We start from the raw sequence: 16,459 nt of genomic DNA, 5'->3' as shown, positions 1-16,459 counted from the left end.
TAAGCTGCATGTAAGCCTTCTTCTTTTAAAATGTTTCCATGTTGTTTTTGGTCCCGATCACTAACGGCCCCGATTGCCTAGAAAATCGATAACCTGTATGTTGGTGTTCCTTCTCTCACCATTTCGTCTAAAGGTAAATTATCTAAGTAGAGCAGTTTGTACTGGGTATACGGCAGATCAATTAGTGATATTTTGTTATTAATCTACTTAGCCTTAACCAGCCTTGTAAGCGCACCTTCCATGCAGTTCTCCTATATATCCATATAGCTTAGAGACCAAATGGAGTGGTTTTCACTCACTAGCAAAGGTTTGAAATTGAAACGAAGGTACATTCAACAAGGCACTTTCTACCTAGGCACAGTGGAATGTGCCTTCAACGATCATAGAAGTGATTTCGACATTCCTCGACCAATATGTCATTTCCTGATTAAAATTTATTCATTTCAATTTCAAATTGTGAGCTACGCGTCTAATTTTAATTAACGAATTGAAAAGAAACCACGAACGGTGCGTTGTATGCCAGCTTGAATACACAGCTGGGCTTATTATACGAAAATAAACCATTACCGAATATGAAGAGAAAATCTCCACCTTTCATATACGAATAGACCAAATTCCAAATGGCGGTTTAACAAAACATACTTGCTAATAGAAAAAAGTGCGTGTAGCGTAGTACACATAACTGAAGTGAAACTTTCAAGGCAGACAAAGAAATAGACCCGAGAGAGAATGAGAGAGAGAGAGAGAGAATAAATTCACAACATTTGCAGAGGGGATCGACTGGTGTAGGTAAACGCCGGACACAAACCGTGGCAACAACGCGCACTACTCCGAGCGTTTATCACCCGCACAAACGCTGCAAATCCAGGACCGCAGCAATGGCACAAATTACCGAAAGGCAATACCAATAAATCCGATGTCGGAATGGATAGCACTTTATAGTACGCACAAGCACTAGCCAGGAAACGGAAACGGAAATAAGCGCCAAAAAGTAGGCACCAAAAAAAAAACACCAAAAAATTGGGACCAAAAAACGCCCCAAACAGTAGGCACCAAGGAAATATAACGCCAAAAAGTAGACACCAGAAATATATTTCCTACAAGCTTGCACCAACAAACAAGCTCCAAACAGTAGGCAGTGTTCTTTCTCACTAGAAATTAGCAACCACATAGAAAAAGTCGGGAAAAACAACCTAAAGTGTATCTAAGATATAAATGATGTATAGCTTTCTCTCTCCTTTTCTCTACGTTATATCTTTTTCTCTCTCGCGGAACGAAAATGCCCAAAGCGTTGCATGACCTTGAAATTTTACTCTCCATTCTCGCTCGCCCATCTTCGCCTAAGAAGAAATGCTTATAATTTTTAATAAATTTAATTGAATCGAAATTTCGCCTTTCATAAATTTAATAATTAAGTTGCTAAGGTGCTGATGTAAATATAGCAAATACAATCTTTTTTTAATTTTAATTTACCATACCCAGTGTGTGTAGCTACTATTTAAACTTTGTATTGCTGAATAACTCGAAATTGCTCTAAAAATGAGGCATACATTTCGATGTTGCGGTATTTTTTGCCCTCTACTCATCACAGTAACTCATCTAAACCTAGCCAACTTATTAAACCTAAAATTAAGAAGTGACTTTGTACCTTTAGTCTGTAAGGTTTAGAGACTTAATAAATGAAATGAAATTTAATTAGATTAGAATGCAAAGAAGAAGTAGACATCTCGCCCTGCTACGGCCATAAGAAAGCACATGCGCTCGGCCCAACCCAGCTCCCCCTTAAGTTTACTGAGGAAACGGGGTTCATATGAGGTATTGTGATGAGTAGGGGGCAGAAAAACCTTCAGGTCGAAGTGGAAGTCTCTCGTTTGTCTTATAATGTGTCATGAAAAAATTTGTCGATTTTGTTAGAGCCATTAATTTTTATGCAATTTTCCTCCTATCGACCAGATTTATATCGATTCGAATCCATCCAAAAACAATTTCTTTGCTTTCTGTTTAGCTTCTCTAGTTTGAATGAAGTTTCCATTCGTTTAGTTTCATAAAGTTTTACAATTAATAAGGAATACAAGTGAATCATAAATATTTCTGTCATCAGCTTAATTGCTTTAATATCAGGAAAAAAAATATTTATGGCCCAATTTAGGTTCATATTTGGAAAAATTTGGTTGCTGTGGTTTAAATATTCGATGAAATTATAAGAAAAATATGACTAACGTTTAAATGTTTATTTGAGAGTAAGGGTTTTATTCAAGGCTAATGTGGCATGAGAATTTAATAGAAAGCACAGCAATGTATTTATGCGTGCTAATGTTTGAGGTACTTCCAACAGAAGTTTTAGTTATCCTAAATTCCAGTGTTCGATACTTGGTCAAGCTTGGCCTACCTTTAGTGGAACATTCGTGGAATAGCTATTTCACGAAGGTTTACCACTATACGTCGCAGGGCAAATGCTATCAAAAAAATGTGTTCTACCATTTGATATTTCCTATAAATAGTGGGTTTCGAATCCAAAGTCAACCGATAAGCCTTATTCATAGGCTGAGACTGAGTAGAAAGTTAAATTGCGGTAACACTTTTTTCTAAGATCCGATTTTTGACGAAATAAATCCTATAACTATATAATGTATATGTATATTAAACTAAATGACGCTCAGCTTATCTGTGACAGCCCCATACAAATTCGTCGTGGTGCTTTTGGAGAGAAAATAGTTCCAGATAAATATTTGTTCATGAACGCACTTTTTCGGAAGGATGCAGTACAATCAATCACCGTACAGTTGTTAGATAAAACCAAGTAATTTGTTGGCAAAGTAAATTAAAGATTTTTATGGAATACTTAACTACCGCCTCAGGTTTACAATGAAAAAAAAAACTTAGGGATCATTTAAAAAGAAAAAAATCAAAGCTTTCGTTTGAGCGTAACTAATAAAAAATCAAAGAAATCGAAGTTGTGAAAAAATGAACTGATGAAAACACATTTAATTACTCAATTTTTTCTCCCCAGAAATATGACAACGAATTTGCAAAGGTCATTTTCCATAAAAAACTGCGTAAACTTTTTTCTGTAATTTAAAAGGAAAAATGCGAAGCTTTCATCTGAGAGTAATTAAAAAAAAATTAAAAATGTCAAAGTTTAGAAAAAATTAAATCAATGCGAATCTATTAAAGATGATAGCGGTAAATCAGCTGATTTTTTTTTCTCTCGCCGTATCCATGTGGCTATCAGCCCAGAATGAAACAAGGCGAACTCTTTGTTCGTCACTCTTTGTTTTCTACTTTGCCAATACTTTGCTTTGACAATCAAACGCACAAAACATTGTTGTTGGTCTAGTACCACCACTTTTAACGAATGCGCCTTGAATTAACTGACCGCATGGGTTCTATCCTGTAATAATATTGACCATCAACCGAACGTCTTCCATGTTTTAGAAAAAAGCCCGACAGTTTTCGGGCTAATCACAAAACATTTTGCAGCTCTGCAGCGTTCTAGAGCGGGCTATCGATCTGTATGTAAAGTGCATACATAATCGCTGACTCCTCAAGATTACTACGACAAAAGTTCTTAGAAACTAAATTTTTTTCTCCTTAAAAATTTAGGTATCATTTTAAAGAAAAAAACTCCAAGCCTTCATCATAATGTAATTTAAAAAAAGTTAAAAATCGCTAAGTTTAAAAAAAAAATTTTTTTTCAATGTTGGATTTGAAAAAAAATCTTTACCAACAAATTTTAATTAAAAATTTAAAATTTTTGTTTTTTTTTTAGTTGCTGAACTGAACTCAACCATTAAATAAATTTATAGAATAAATATGAAATTTTTTCTCCTCAAGAGTACTGCGACAAATTTTCATAAAAACTTAATTTTAATCTCCATAAAAATTTTGGTCACATTTTAAAGAAAAAATTCTAAGCTTCCATCATAGCATAATTTAAAAAAATCCGAAACTTCTAAATTTGAATTAAATTTACAAAAATTTCTTTCTCTACAAATTTATTTCAAAAAATTTAGAAGAATTAATTTTTTAAATTTAATTAATTATAAGAATTAATTTTTCAAAAGAATTAATTTCTAAAATTTTTTAATTTAATTACATCATTAATTAAAATTATACAATAAATATGAAAACTTTCCCCCTCAAGACTTCTACGATGAATTTATTTTTTTTTTTAATTTTAATCTCCATAAAAATTTCGGTCACATTTTAAAGAAAAAGTCATAAACTTCCATCATAGCGTAATTTAAAAATAAAATGAACAATCGACAAGTTGAAAAAAAAATTAACCAAATTTAATTTTTTAATTAAAATAAAATTCTTTACCAACAAATTTAACTAAAAAATTTTAAAAGAATTAACTTTTTTTTTATTTGTTATCGGAAATTCAAAACGAGTCATATGGAGGGCATTTATTTTAGTTTTTTCAGGCCCATAATTATTTGACTTACAACAATTCAGAGAAATAAGACTTGCTTAAAATAATTAAACATGCATAAAATGATCAAAATTTTCATCAAATTTCACCAGACTCAATGCGACCAAGTTTTTAGAAAAAAGAGATGTTAGGAAAAAAATCATAATTTTAAAAATTTAAAGCATATTGAAATTTTCCGCCAAGTTAATTTCATCACAAAGGCATAAATTTTTTAGGAAACCAAATTTGTGGCATAAAAACAAAATATTTTTAAACTGATATTTATTAGCTCTTAAATTCATATTAAAAAATAAATAAATTAGACCACAATAAACAGATAACTAAATTTCCTTGTACGCTTGGTCATCCACGTTGGACAGAAATTGGCACACAGTCGTTTAATTAACACGCGAAAATACACACACATACATACGAGTTAAACTTTACTCATTCACTCACTCACTCACTCACTCATGGGAATACAAGAAAAATCACAACAACGCGCCAAGCCACACGACTACTAGTCAGCTGCCAAAAAATTAAAAATATTACTAGAATAGAACTCAGCGGCCGTTTAAAAGGAAAAATAAAATAAAATGAAAATCAGGCAAAACGTGCGAAATCACGCAGCCGGCCGCAACCACGATCGTTCATAGAACACAACTAAGCAGAAGGAGTGACGTCACGACAAACGGCATGCATGCGCACACAAATGTGCATAAATTTTCTTAAAATAAAACTAAAATAAGCAATGAAATTAAAAAAGGGGAGTGTAAAAAGTGACTAAAAACTGAAGTAAAAAGTCCATTTGCGGTGCTTTATTTCAGGATAATTTTGCATGCAAATGTTCGTTGCTGCTTGCTGTCAGTTGTGTGTGCGAGTATTAATGTTGCATTTTTCTCGTTACTGTTTTTATTGCTGTCTTCATTGCTGCAGCTGCGATAAGTAGCGCGCACCCCAAGCCAAGTCAAATGGCAGGCGTGAAAAATGCGCTAGCGCACGACGCGTTGTCACAGCACTCAAGTCGATAGCGAAATTGTCGGCTGTCCGTCCGTCTGGTTGTCTGTCTGTTGCAACGTCTGTCTATCTGCAACACTGAGTTGCTTGTCTGCTGCATGTTTTCTTTCATCGCAACCAGTCTCGTTATTGGCGTTGCGAATCTTGAATTGTATGATAATCAGGGGTGTAGCCCGATCTGATTATTTGCGAAAAAAGATTTTTCAATTTTCCAACAGATATTTGTGCATTTTCGTTTGGTATGCTTTATGAAGAATATTTGTATGTATTTAAGAAAAAAACTTATTTTTTGCATCGCTTAAAAATCGAATTTTTTTTCCTCCTATTATTTTTATATTCATTGGTCTACTATATACAATTTTTCGTGTAAACCAAATTATTCAAAGCTTCGAAATGGAATTTTAACACTCAAAAGAATTTAAATCTTTTGATGTTCTTTACATTAAATTAGGCGGCAGGTGACTAATATAAAAACTTAGACATTCTTCTGGGGGAAATTGGCCAAAATGGGCGTTTTATTTTTTGCAGGATGGCCTTTTCCATTCTTCTTCCATTTGATGGCCTTTGCAATACTTCAGGCAGTAGGTAGCAGAGCTGAGTCTGTAAGGCATCCAAGGTTCTGTTTTAAATTCAGTTGAGCGACCAGCAATGATGTCACATATACCAGAGAGGATTTCTACATTGGGTTGGGTTACGGTGGTTGCGAGTCTCCATGAGGATGTAAAGTGATCCGCTGAGGCCTATTACGGTACCACTTAATGGAGCTTAAGCCTCTAAGCCCCAATGTGGTGAAACCACTTCGCCTCTCTAACAAATGATGAAATATTATGGATGTCTGGGGATTTTAAGGCTGCCAGAAATCCAAAAAGGTAAGAGTTTAATCAGCGATTAACCATTCTGTCAAAAGCGATACAATAGCAGGGAAAGTAAAGTTTTCAATACCTCCGAAATTCCTTTTTATGCCTGCAGCTTCACCAGCCGTCTTTTGAAAGAAACTCCATGCGCTTCTCTATTCCCATGAGGTGTGCCCGGGTAGGGTACAACTACTTTACTAATTAAAGTACGACCTACATATATTGCCTAGAAACCTGGTTCTATTTTAATTTTTTCTACTCTAAACCTGTCTAGTTGTCTCACAGTTCAGCTCCGTGGTCCGTCTATCGTAGACCTGCGAGATGTATACCGAACTGATCTGGGGCTTGCTTAAGAAAAATCTGTTCCTCTCCTAGTCAGCTCATCTGCGATGTGATTTCCCGGAATTTCTCTGTGTATATGGTCCCCCGTGGATACCGAACAACATTCGTGTGGTTCCTAGTATTGCCAAGAAATGGCATGGGCGACAAACTTTAGGTCCTACTCGTGATGTACTGTTTCGTATTACTGAACCTGTAGCCCGAAGTACAGTATTCTCAATGAGGCTAAAAATGCAGAATCAAGACATTTGAGTCTGGAATTATAAAATACTCGCGAGTGCGCCATTAGATTTACCGTCTTTACAAGACTCATTTCGCACCAGCCCCAGTTTTTTCGCATGAGCTGATGTAAGACAGTCTATTGTAAGTGATTCTAGCTCCAGGTTCGTACATTTTAGAAAAAATGCGGAGATGAGGATCGAAATTTGATGGATAGTGCTATATGGCAATATGCTGCCCAGAGCGATTGTGCCTAGATTTGTGTGGGGTAAAAATAGTTATAAATGAGGAAGGCGAGTCTCCAAAACATAAATAATTATGTAAAAAACGTTTAAGTTTGACTTAAAAGGAGCGATAAAGGAAGCTTCGAAATTTTTTTTTAAAGCAAGGAAGAGGCTCGATAGGATGAAGCACGATCCGGAGGTAGGAAATATGGATGCCCACTTAATTCTAACTCAACAGTGTGGAATTGGAATGTATTGCACACCTGAGTTAAATTTGACTTCAGATTAACTCATCAATGCAAAAACGGCTCTTAGTTAGACAAAAAATTATTTTTCATTTTATAATTTTTTAAATTTTATTTATAAAAAAACTTATATTAGACAAAATTTTTTTTCAGTTTTTAAAAAAAAAATGTTTATTTTTATATTGAGATTTATATTATTAAAAATGAACATATATTCATTAATCCTTTTAATTTATAATAACATTCTTCTAAGTTTTTATAATTACATTTTATAATTTAATATCTTTTTTTAATTATGTATAAAATTTATGTTTAGTTTCATAATTCAACTTTTTTAACTTAATAATTAAATTTTTTTTTTAATTTTATAATTACATTTATTTTTGTTTTATAATTCAATTTTTTTTTTAATTTTATCATATAATTTTTTAAAATTTATAATTAAATTTCTTTTAGTTTTAGTTTTATTTTTTATTTTTTTTTTTATTTTAATTTTTTCTTTAATTTTGTAATTCAATTTTTCTTCAATCAATTTTTCAATCTTATTTTTTAAATTTATTATTCACTTTGTTTTAGTTTCATAATTTAATTTGTTTTCTTTTTTTTTAATATAGTTTATAATAAAATTTATATTTAGTTTTATAATACTTTTTGTTTTTATTTTTATAATTTGTTTTTTAATTTTGTAATTCTTTTTTTATTTCTTATTTTATAATTTTATCTTTTCTTTAATTTTATAGTTTTTTTTTAATTTTGTAACTTAATATATATTTTTTTTAATTTTACAATCTTATATATATTTTTTATTTACTAATTAATTTTTTAATTTAATTATTTTTTGTTATTTAAAATCATGAATTTCTTTAAACCACATTTCAAACTTTTTTAATTATTAATTTTTTATTTTTTACTTTTTTGTTTTATTTCACTTTGTTTTTAGTTTCTATGCCCCCTCCACACACTACGCCTCATTCAACTCTTTGAAGTACCCACTTATAAGCGCTCAAGTAGTCACTTTTTCACTTTTTCTCAATAGCATTCAGTTGCATGGATGCGGTTCCACTTATTTATATATTTACGTATTAAATATGTCCGAAGTGCACAAAGAAAACTCGCAGAATTATGTACAAAAGCGCGCAAACCAGTCACGAAATTGAATTGCTGCCACATTTTGTGGTTCAACAACGCATTTGCTACCCTAGTTTTTATGCAATTTTTGCTGGAAACTAACACAAAGAGCAAGAAGACCTTTGATCCTGCACAAATGCTTGTTAAAAAATTGTATTTAATGTAAGTCTTCGATTTAGACTGAGCTCTCTCTGCGCTATATGTTGCGAGTTTGGAAGAAAGTTCGGCTGCTTTGCGACTTTCGGCTGACGATAGGAAAGGAACGAATGTATGAATGTGTGCATGTGAGTAAAAATTCCTAGGGAGATTGCGATTGATTCCATCTCTGTGACTTCTTCAGATATGCAAGTGATCAGTAATGTAGGATTCAGCAATGCTGATTTATCCATCAAAACTTTGAACGACTGAAGGTATATTATTTTTCGCCTAGAAATAAACGACATTACCTAAGGCATAGAGAATAATAGCTGAGATATTACTCTCAAAGCCTATAAAAGTCGTTTGAAACTTTATTCAACCTTCTACTAGTGGAAATTTATAGTTTCCGTTACACCAAAATTTCTGTCAGCAATGGAGCAGCAATTGGCGCACTTTATATCTACAGCCAAGGGAATTATTGTCAAGTCTTCACAATTCATTTGTTTCTTATTTAATTTTTATAATATTTTATTGGAATATGGTTCAGTCTTCTGAAAAAATTATATAAACTCAGGGTTCAAGTTTTGGCAAATTAAAAAGAAAATTCAACAAATTTTCATCAGAATATCAAAACTTTTTATCAGAATTTTTTGAAAAATTTCGGGTATGCAAAGTTATAAGAAAAAATAAATAAATAATTGGCGCGTATACTTCTGTTAGGTGTTTGGCCGAGCTCCTCCTCCTATTTGTGGTGTGCGTCATGATGTTGTTCCACAAATGGAGGGACCTACAGTTTCAAGCCGACTCCGAACGGCAGATATTTTTATGAGGAGCTTTTTCATGGCAGAAATACAGTCGGAGGTTTGCCATTGCCTGCCGAGGGGCGACCGCTATTAGAAAAATGTTTTTATTAATTTTGCTTTCACCGAAATTCGAACCAACGACCTCTCTGTGAATTCCGAATGGTAATCACGCACCAACCCATTCGGCTACGGCGGCCGCTGTTGCAAAAGTATAGTTTATTAAATTTTGGTGTGACCGCGTTGATTTTTGACAATTTTTTTTGCTGACGGTGTTGGGTGTTTTCTTCCATATAAGAAAAATGTCGAGCATTCCTTATAGAGAAAATACGTGAAATGTTGATTAAAATTGATTGAAATTCTATTAATTAAACTGTCAAAATTTGTCAATAGGTCCCTGTGCTTTAGTTATTAAATGCGCTCCGTAAGTAACTGAGTCAGAATTGAGATAAAGGCTCATGACTTTTAACAGATTAGTAATGGAATGTGGGACAGGTCATGGTTCGGAAATGCATTTGCTTTACAAGCTGCAATTATCAGATCAGTGATATTTACTTTTGCCATAAACTATGAAGATTTATTTGCGACGCCAGAAATTTTTTTTAAATCCATTTCTTTATTGCGATATGTTTTTTAAACCCTAAGCAACATTTTTCCTTAAAGCTATTTAATTAATTTAAGAGAAAAAACATTTATGGAATACGCTCTGTGATGCAACCAGTTACTAATTTTGTGATAAATAATAATATAACTAATTTTTTCACCAAATAAGGTCTTTTCTAGACTTTCTCGTGAGTCTGGTGAAGGTTATGGGATTTGCAATTATTTATGTGACAAAAGGGTTTGAGTGCAATTAAAGTCATGTGTTGTGTAATGTGCAATATTTTGTTATTTCTACTTTGAGGTCACGATGAATTTGTGCATTTGAGATTTAATAAGGAGCATTTGAAATCATTCTGAGGGTTCTTGACTGGAAGCTTTGAAGTATTTTGATGTTGGAGTAGACATGACTGGAAAACTACTAACTTGAGGACGAGGTACTAATATTTCCGAACGATTCAGAAATGGATTTGGTACTTCACCCAACAACTCTCGTTGAAGCTTACTTAGTTTAGAAACTTCCAGCCCAGCGTAGCATTCTTAATGCTGATAACTGTGTAATTGACCTGACAGTGAAACTGATAAGGATAAGGAATCTTACTTCTTCAACACTTGGATTCTTTGCAGGCAGTGAAATTGCGGTCAAGATTCTTAGGTTGGTAGTGCCAAGTCCAAAATGTGTTCAAGAATGCCTAAGAGGCCTAAAATCTCTATGACAGCAAAACTCCAATCTGTGCTGGCTCGGTTTTAAACCTGGTTTTAGATTTTTTTTTTTTGTTTTTTGAGATATTTTTATGATCAGGAGTTCCTTTGTAATGAAAAGATCTGCCGTTTTCGTTGATTAGATTTTGAAGTCAAGCCATATAAAAATTAAGATGTGGCATTTGGTGCCATATTAAATCTGTCGTCAGAAAGAATTGGCATAATGAAAACCAGATATTGGACAAATTCGATAAATGCCGAATATCAAACGGACTAGCCTTGAAAAACTTACTAGTCCCATAACACTGTGCGACAAAATCAAATTTTTTCCAAAGTATCAAAGTTGCGGAAAAGAAAAGTAGAAAGAGAAAAAAAAATTTGCGAGGTTTGGTGATTTGAAATTTGAGGTCAAATTTTTTTTTAGTAAAGGGTGGTTAAATTTCAAGGACCGATGTTGAATGTGAGCTACACCTAAACTTCAAGTTTTTTTCTGCATCTCATTTGACAATTTCAGACTAACTCAATTTGAACTATGGAAAGATACACAATCGAGCAAAGCGTTAATTTATGCAGATCAAAGAAAATCATCTTCAGTGATGAGGCACATTTTCACCTCAGTGGATTCGTAAATAAGCAGAATTGCCGCATTTGGGTGAATGATGCCGGTCAGGCAGTTACTGTGAATAGTGTTCGCTATCGTGAAATGATAACGAACTTTTTATGGCCCGAATTGGAGATATGGATGTGGACGATATGTGGTTTCAACAGGACGGTGCCACTAGTCACGCACCTAACGAAACAATGGCTTTTTCGCGCGAAAAATTTGATGGCCGAATAACCTCACGTCGCGGCGATGTCAATTGGCCGCCAAGATCATGTGATTTGACACCGTTGGACTTCTTTCTTTGGGGTTATTTGAAAGAAAAGGTGTACGTCGATAAGCCAGCAACAATTAATTCAAGAGCTAGAGGATGATATACTTCGGCACATTAACGGCATAGAAACTCAATTATGCCTCAGCGTCATCGAAAATTTGGACCATCGGATGGAGGTGTGCCGCCGAAGCCGCGGCGGCCATTTGGCCGATATTTTGTTCCATACGTAATTGAGTTATACCAGTATTATCAAAATAAAGAGAAATGACAATAATTTCCTAAAAAAAATTGTATTTTATTCAAAATCAACACCGGCTCTTCAAACTTAACCACCCTTTATTAAGCCTCTTGCACATTCTTATGATAGATCGGAGAAAACTATGTGATCCTTACATTTAAGATACGTGAAATGTTCAGCAGTCTTCTGTAAAAAGTAACGGTAAACATTTTTGTGGAGCATTTTAACCCCCTAACTCCCCAATAGAGTGGACTTTTTGGTCTCTTTTGCGGGAAAGAGCAAAAAATACGCGTAACTAAGGGTTATAACGGGTTAAAGTGTACCACAAAATTAAATATTTTTCATAAAACTCTACTATAAGTGCATTAATAGACTAACCCTCAAAATTCAACTTAAGCATTCAAAATAGGCCAAAACATAATATGTGTAAGGATTAATTTCATTGTTGCATTGGAAAAATTATTTTGATGAAATTTCAATGCATCTAAGTTATAGCATAAACGAGTGTGGTTGCTTCCAGTTTGAATTTTGCTCTCTGCTTTTTCGTATGTTCATTTAAGCGGGTGTTCATTTAACCGAGAAGCCACTGTATTCTTAGATCAACTGCTACTTTTTCAATGTTTTAGTCAACTTCGAAAAGTCTTACAATTAATTTTTTTTTTGCTTTTTCTAATAGAGCAATTAACAGCAACTGCGCCAGTAATTATCCCATTCAAAAATCTTCTCTTCAGTCTAGGCCAGATCGGAAGGCAATTCTTATAGATTATGCGCCGCTACAAAATTTAATGACTTCAGCTACTACAATGAAATTATTTGGGCATACAAAAAGGGAAAAGCGATATGAGTTCAATGCGACTGCCAGATGATAAAGATCTACATATGTACATATAAATACAACAACAAACACATACATATAATAAGAGCCTTAAGAAAAAAGTAAGTTGTAAGTAAATGACATACGCACCTTTCATTGCACCCGCACTGGGGTAGAACATTTGCGCCACGAGCAACGTGCAACACACGTAAATCCAATGCAGCTGCCACATTTTGCTCCAAAGACTTTATCACCAGACACCGACACTAAATCTATGCGTATGTATGTATGTGTGTGAGTGTGTGTGGGTTGGAAAATAATTGTAAATTTTCAATATTCAGCCTTTGATAGCATTGAGTAATTGAAAATTTGTAGTTATATTTTTAGCTCCAAAAATGTGTCCTTCCACAACGAAATTTACATTATTTTGCTGCACAAACCCCAAAAGTCAGACTGATGCGCGATGAGGGGAGTGTGTGCGATGTGGCTATGTGTGGTGGAGTGCGTCATTAAGTGATTTGCGATCATTATCAATGCTTCGCTTATTGCAGCCGCTGCCGCTGCTGCTGCTACTCAGTGACACGCTTTCCCGGTTTAGTTAAATTTTACGTTTTCTGTTGTCTTCTATTTTTTTAATTTTTTTGTTTGCTTCGGGGTTTCGAGTGCGGCTGATAATATCGCTGGAGTTATTGCTTGCCGTAATTGTTCGTGCAATATTCAATATATTCCTCATGAATTCTGTCGGCGAATTGTTCAAAATGAATTGTTGCTGTTGTTCTTGCTATGGCTGTTATTGCTGTAAATGCGGTGAATGCTGTTGGTGGCAACTTGTTTCTTTGTGCTGTTGTAGCTGACGTTGATGGCACACATCTGTTGCATGTCAGGCGCGATCGACATGTGTGCGAACCCTCCCAAAACAACAACAACCACAACAACAATGCTGTATGTTAATATTTTTGTGCCTGTCGATCTGTTGTCATGCACATATGCATGCATATGTATGCGTGTGTGTTATGTATACATGCAAGCTTAAGTAAAATTACACACACACATACAATGCGATATATTTATATGTATGTGTGTGTACTTTTGTAAACGTTGTGTCTTCGATATCACCCACAAATCGCACATTCAGCAACGAGAAATGATTTTTGGTTGCACTTTTTATGTCTGTTTATGATTTTTTACTCGAATAATTCGAATTTTTCACAATTTTTGAAAAATGCGTGTTTTATGAATTTCACTCACTACCGTTGACATGTGCATATATACAAACACCGTCTCCGTTTCCGGCTTCTTCAGCTATTTCTTGTGTAATTGTAATTTTTCTTTGAATTCATCATACGAAATCTATTTACGTACATTAGGGTGGGTCAATTTGTATGGAGCGATTAGTATCGACATTTTGCAGTTTTGAACTATAAAAATTATAAGAAAAAAGTCCATGAGAGCATAGCGCTAAAGTAAATTTGGAGTAATCCAAACTTAAAAAGCAGCTGCTTTTCATTAATGCAAAAATGGAGAGGAAATCATGGCGTGAAGATGGAAAGTAGAAAAAATACAGCAACCCGTAATAGTAAAGCTGATCTAAAACCTAACTGTAAGAAAAAATTATAATTAAAAAAACAAAAACAATTTTTTTTTAATATTTTAAAATTTAATTATTTTTAGTTTCTTACAAATTTAAGTTTAATTTGTATTTAATCTTGCAAAAACTTCTGAAACAAATTTTGCAATGCATACGACGAGAAAAAATTCATAGAAATATCTTTAGAGATGATCTCCACTGAAAGCCTTCATTCGCTCAACTGATCATATTTTGACAACGCGCTTGAAGAAAATTAGACTCAACAGATGCCAGCAGCTTCTGCGGTGGCACGCGGTCATTGGCCATGAAAATATTCTTTTCACAGATGCGAAAATTTTCAGTTTAGGAAAAGTTTTTAATAAGCAAAATGGCAAAATCTATGCTAAAACTTTTAAAGACGCAAACAATGTTTTGCCAAGTGTTTAGTGTGGCCACCATCCAGCCTCCGTAATGGTTTGGTGCGGAGTGTCTTATAAAGGTGTTGCATCTCTTCATTTCGGCTAAAAAGGGCTTAACACCGGGCCAAAAGTGTACCAGGTGGATGTCTTAGAAGACGTATTAAAGCAGTTGAGCAGTACTCTTTTCGATGGAGAGCGTTGGATCTTACAGTAAAATAAAGCCAATAAAGCAAAACCCACCCACCAGCAGTGATTAAAAAATTAAATTCCTGAGCTCATAGCCGCAGAAGATCGGCCGTCTGTAAGTCCAGATCGAAATGCATTGCATTACAATTTGTGGTCAAAATTGGAGAACACGACCTGTCGAGGACCTCACAGAAATTTGAAGAGTCTCAAACAATATTTGGTTCGAACAGCAACATCGATATCCATGAGAATCGGGCGTGCTGCAACAGCTGAATGACCTGATCGTTTGAAGGCTTGTGTAAAAACAAATTTCGAATGAAGAATAAATTTTTTTTTTAATATTTATGCGATTAAATAAAACTAACTGCATTAAAAAAAGTATCATAATTTCATATCTATAATGGACCTAACTTGTAACAGAACTTATGGCAGGACTAAGTTGATGAAAAAAAAGAGGTTGTCTGTAAAGTCGGTTTACTGACGATAGTTTAACGTGACAACGTCATAAGAAAATATTGATGGAATGGTTGCAATTTTCAAAACAAAATTTTAATTTTATTTGTTTGATAGATATTTTGTATGGATATAGAGGAGGAGGTAAATGGAATTGCAATGGAATAGGTCAAGTTACATTTACACAAACGTGAAAAATGACGAAACATTTATCAAATTCATGAAAGATATCTTCAGTTTCGATTGTGCATCAGACGTTAATAACTCAACAACACTAAGAGGCATCATCATCATCGATTGGACTTTCTCAAGACATATTACACTTGAAACACTCCCTTTCATTTCCTATTTTTCCTATCATCGTTTATTCTCAACAGAGAAATGGTTCATTACCATGCACACAGGAAGAAGGCATATGCAAACACAAATACGTGAATTTACCCAGCAAAACCTGCGTGACCGAAACTCTAACACAATTACACTTTTTTATACGTTACAAACACATATGCACGCAGGTTTTGCTGGGGCGTCACCGAAACTCTAACACAATCGACTTTTTTTTGATTCTCCGTCACCTTTGGAAAATGTGTAAGCAATAAGCAAACTTCATTCATATATTTTTTCTCATTTTTGCACCAATAGAAAAAAAAACAAAAAAAAACGGCAAGTGGCTGTCAAAGCAATAAGTCAAAAAGATATCTTTTCTCTCTTTTTGATATCAAACTAGGCCGAGAATCAAATTGTCAACCTTTGGCAAATGTGTAAGCAGTAAGCAAACTTCATTCAAATATTTTTCTTCATTTTTGCATCAGTCAAAGTAAACAAACGCCGTAGCCGAATGGGTTGGTGCGTGACTACTATTCAGAATTCACAGAGAGAACGTCAGTTCGAATCTCGATGAAAGCAAAATTAATAAAAACATTTTTCTAATAGCGGTCGCCCATCAGCAGGCAATGGCATGAAAAAATTCTCCCCATAAACATATCATAAAACAAAATAAAATAAATGTATAAAAAAATTTTTTTTTTGTGATTCGAACTAAGGATTTCGGATCGGAAGCCCACATTGCTAGCCGCTAGGCTATCGCGCTGTGCTGCCGGCACTGGCCTAAAAGTTATTTTGTTCGTCGCTACGTTTATATGAAACTGGCACTGGCAAACGAATCCATATGTATGAAAGGGATAGAAAATCACACGTACACAAAGTTTTTGGCACGATTTTCCCAAC

The 16,459-nt window shown here is 34.1% G+C and overlaps 1 protein-coding gene across 1 annotated transcript in view; it reads right to left on the bottom strand.

Annotated features, from left to right (window-relative positions):
- Positions 1–13,950, bottom strand: part of LOC128863731 (chondroitin sulfate proteoglycan 4) — a 52,497-nt gene extending 38,547 nt beyond the window's left edge. Inside the window, exon 1 of the mRNA XM_054103040.1 lies at positions 12,758–13,950. Coding sequence (XP_053959015.1) covers positions 12,758–12,839 — 82 coding nt within the window. The 5' untranslated portion in view covers positions 12,840–13,950. The remainder of the gene's footprint in view (positions 1–12,757) is intronic.
- Between the last annotated feature and the right edge of the window lie 2,509 nt (positions 13,951–16,459).

Source organism: Anastrepha ludens, chromosome 5, assembly GCF_028408465.1.
Source record: "Anastrepha ludens isolate Willacy chromosome 5, idAnaLude1.1, whole genome shotgun sequence".
Classification (NCBI taxonomy): Eukaryota; Metazoa; Arthropoda; class Insecta; order Diptera; family Tephritidae; genus Anastrepha; species Anastrepha ludens.
The sequence above is the reverse complement of the archived record's forward strand: the minus strand, read 5'-3'. Positions and strand labels throughout refer to the sequence as shown.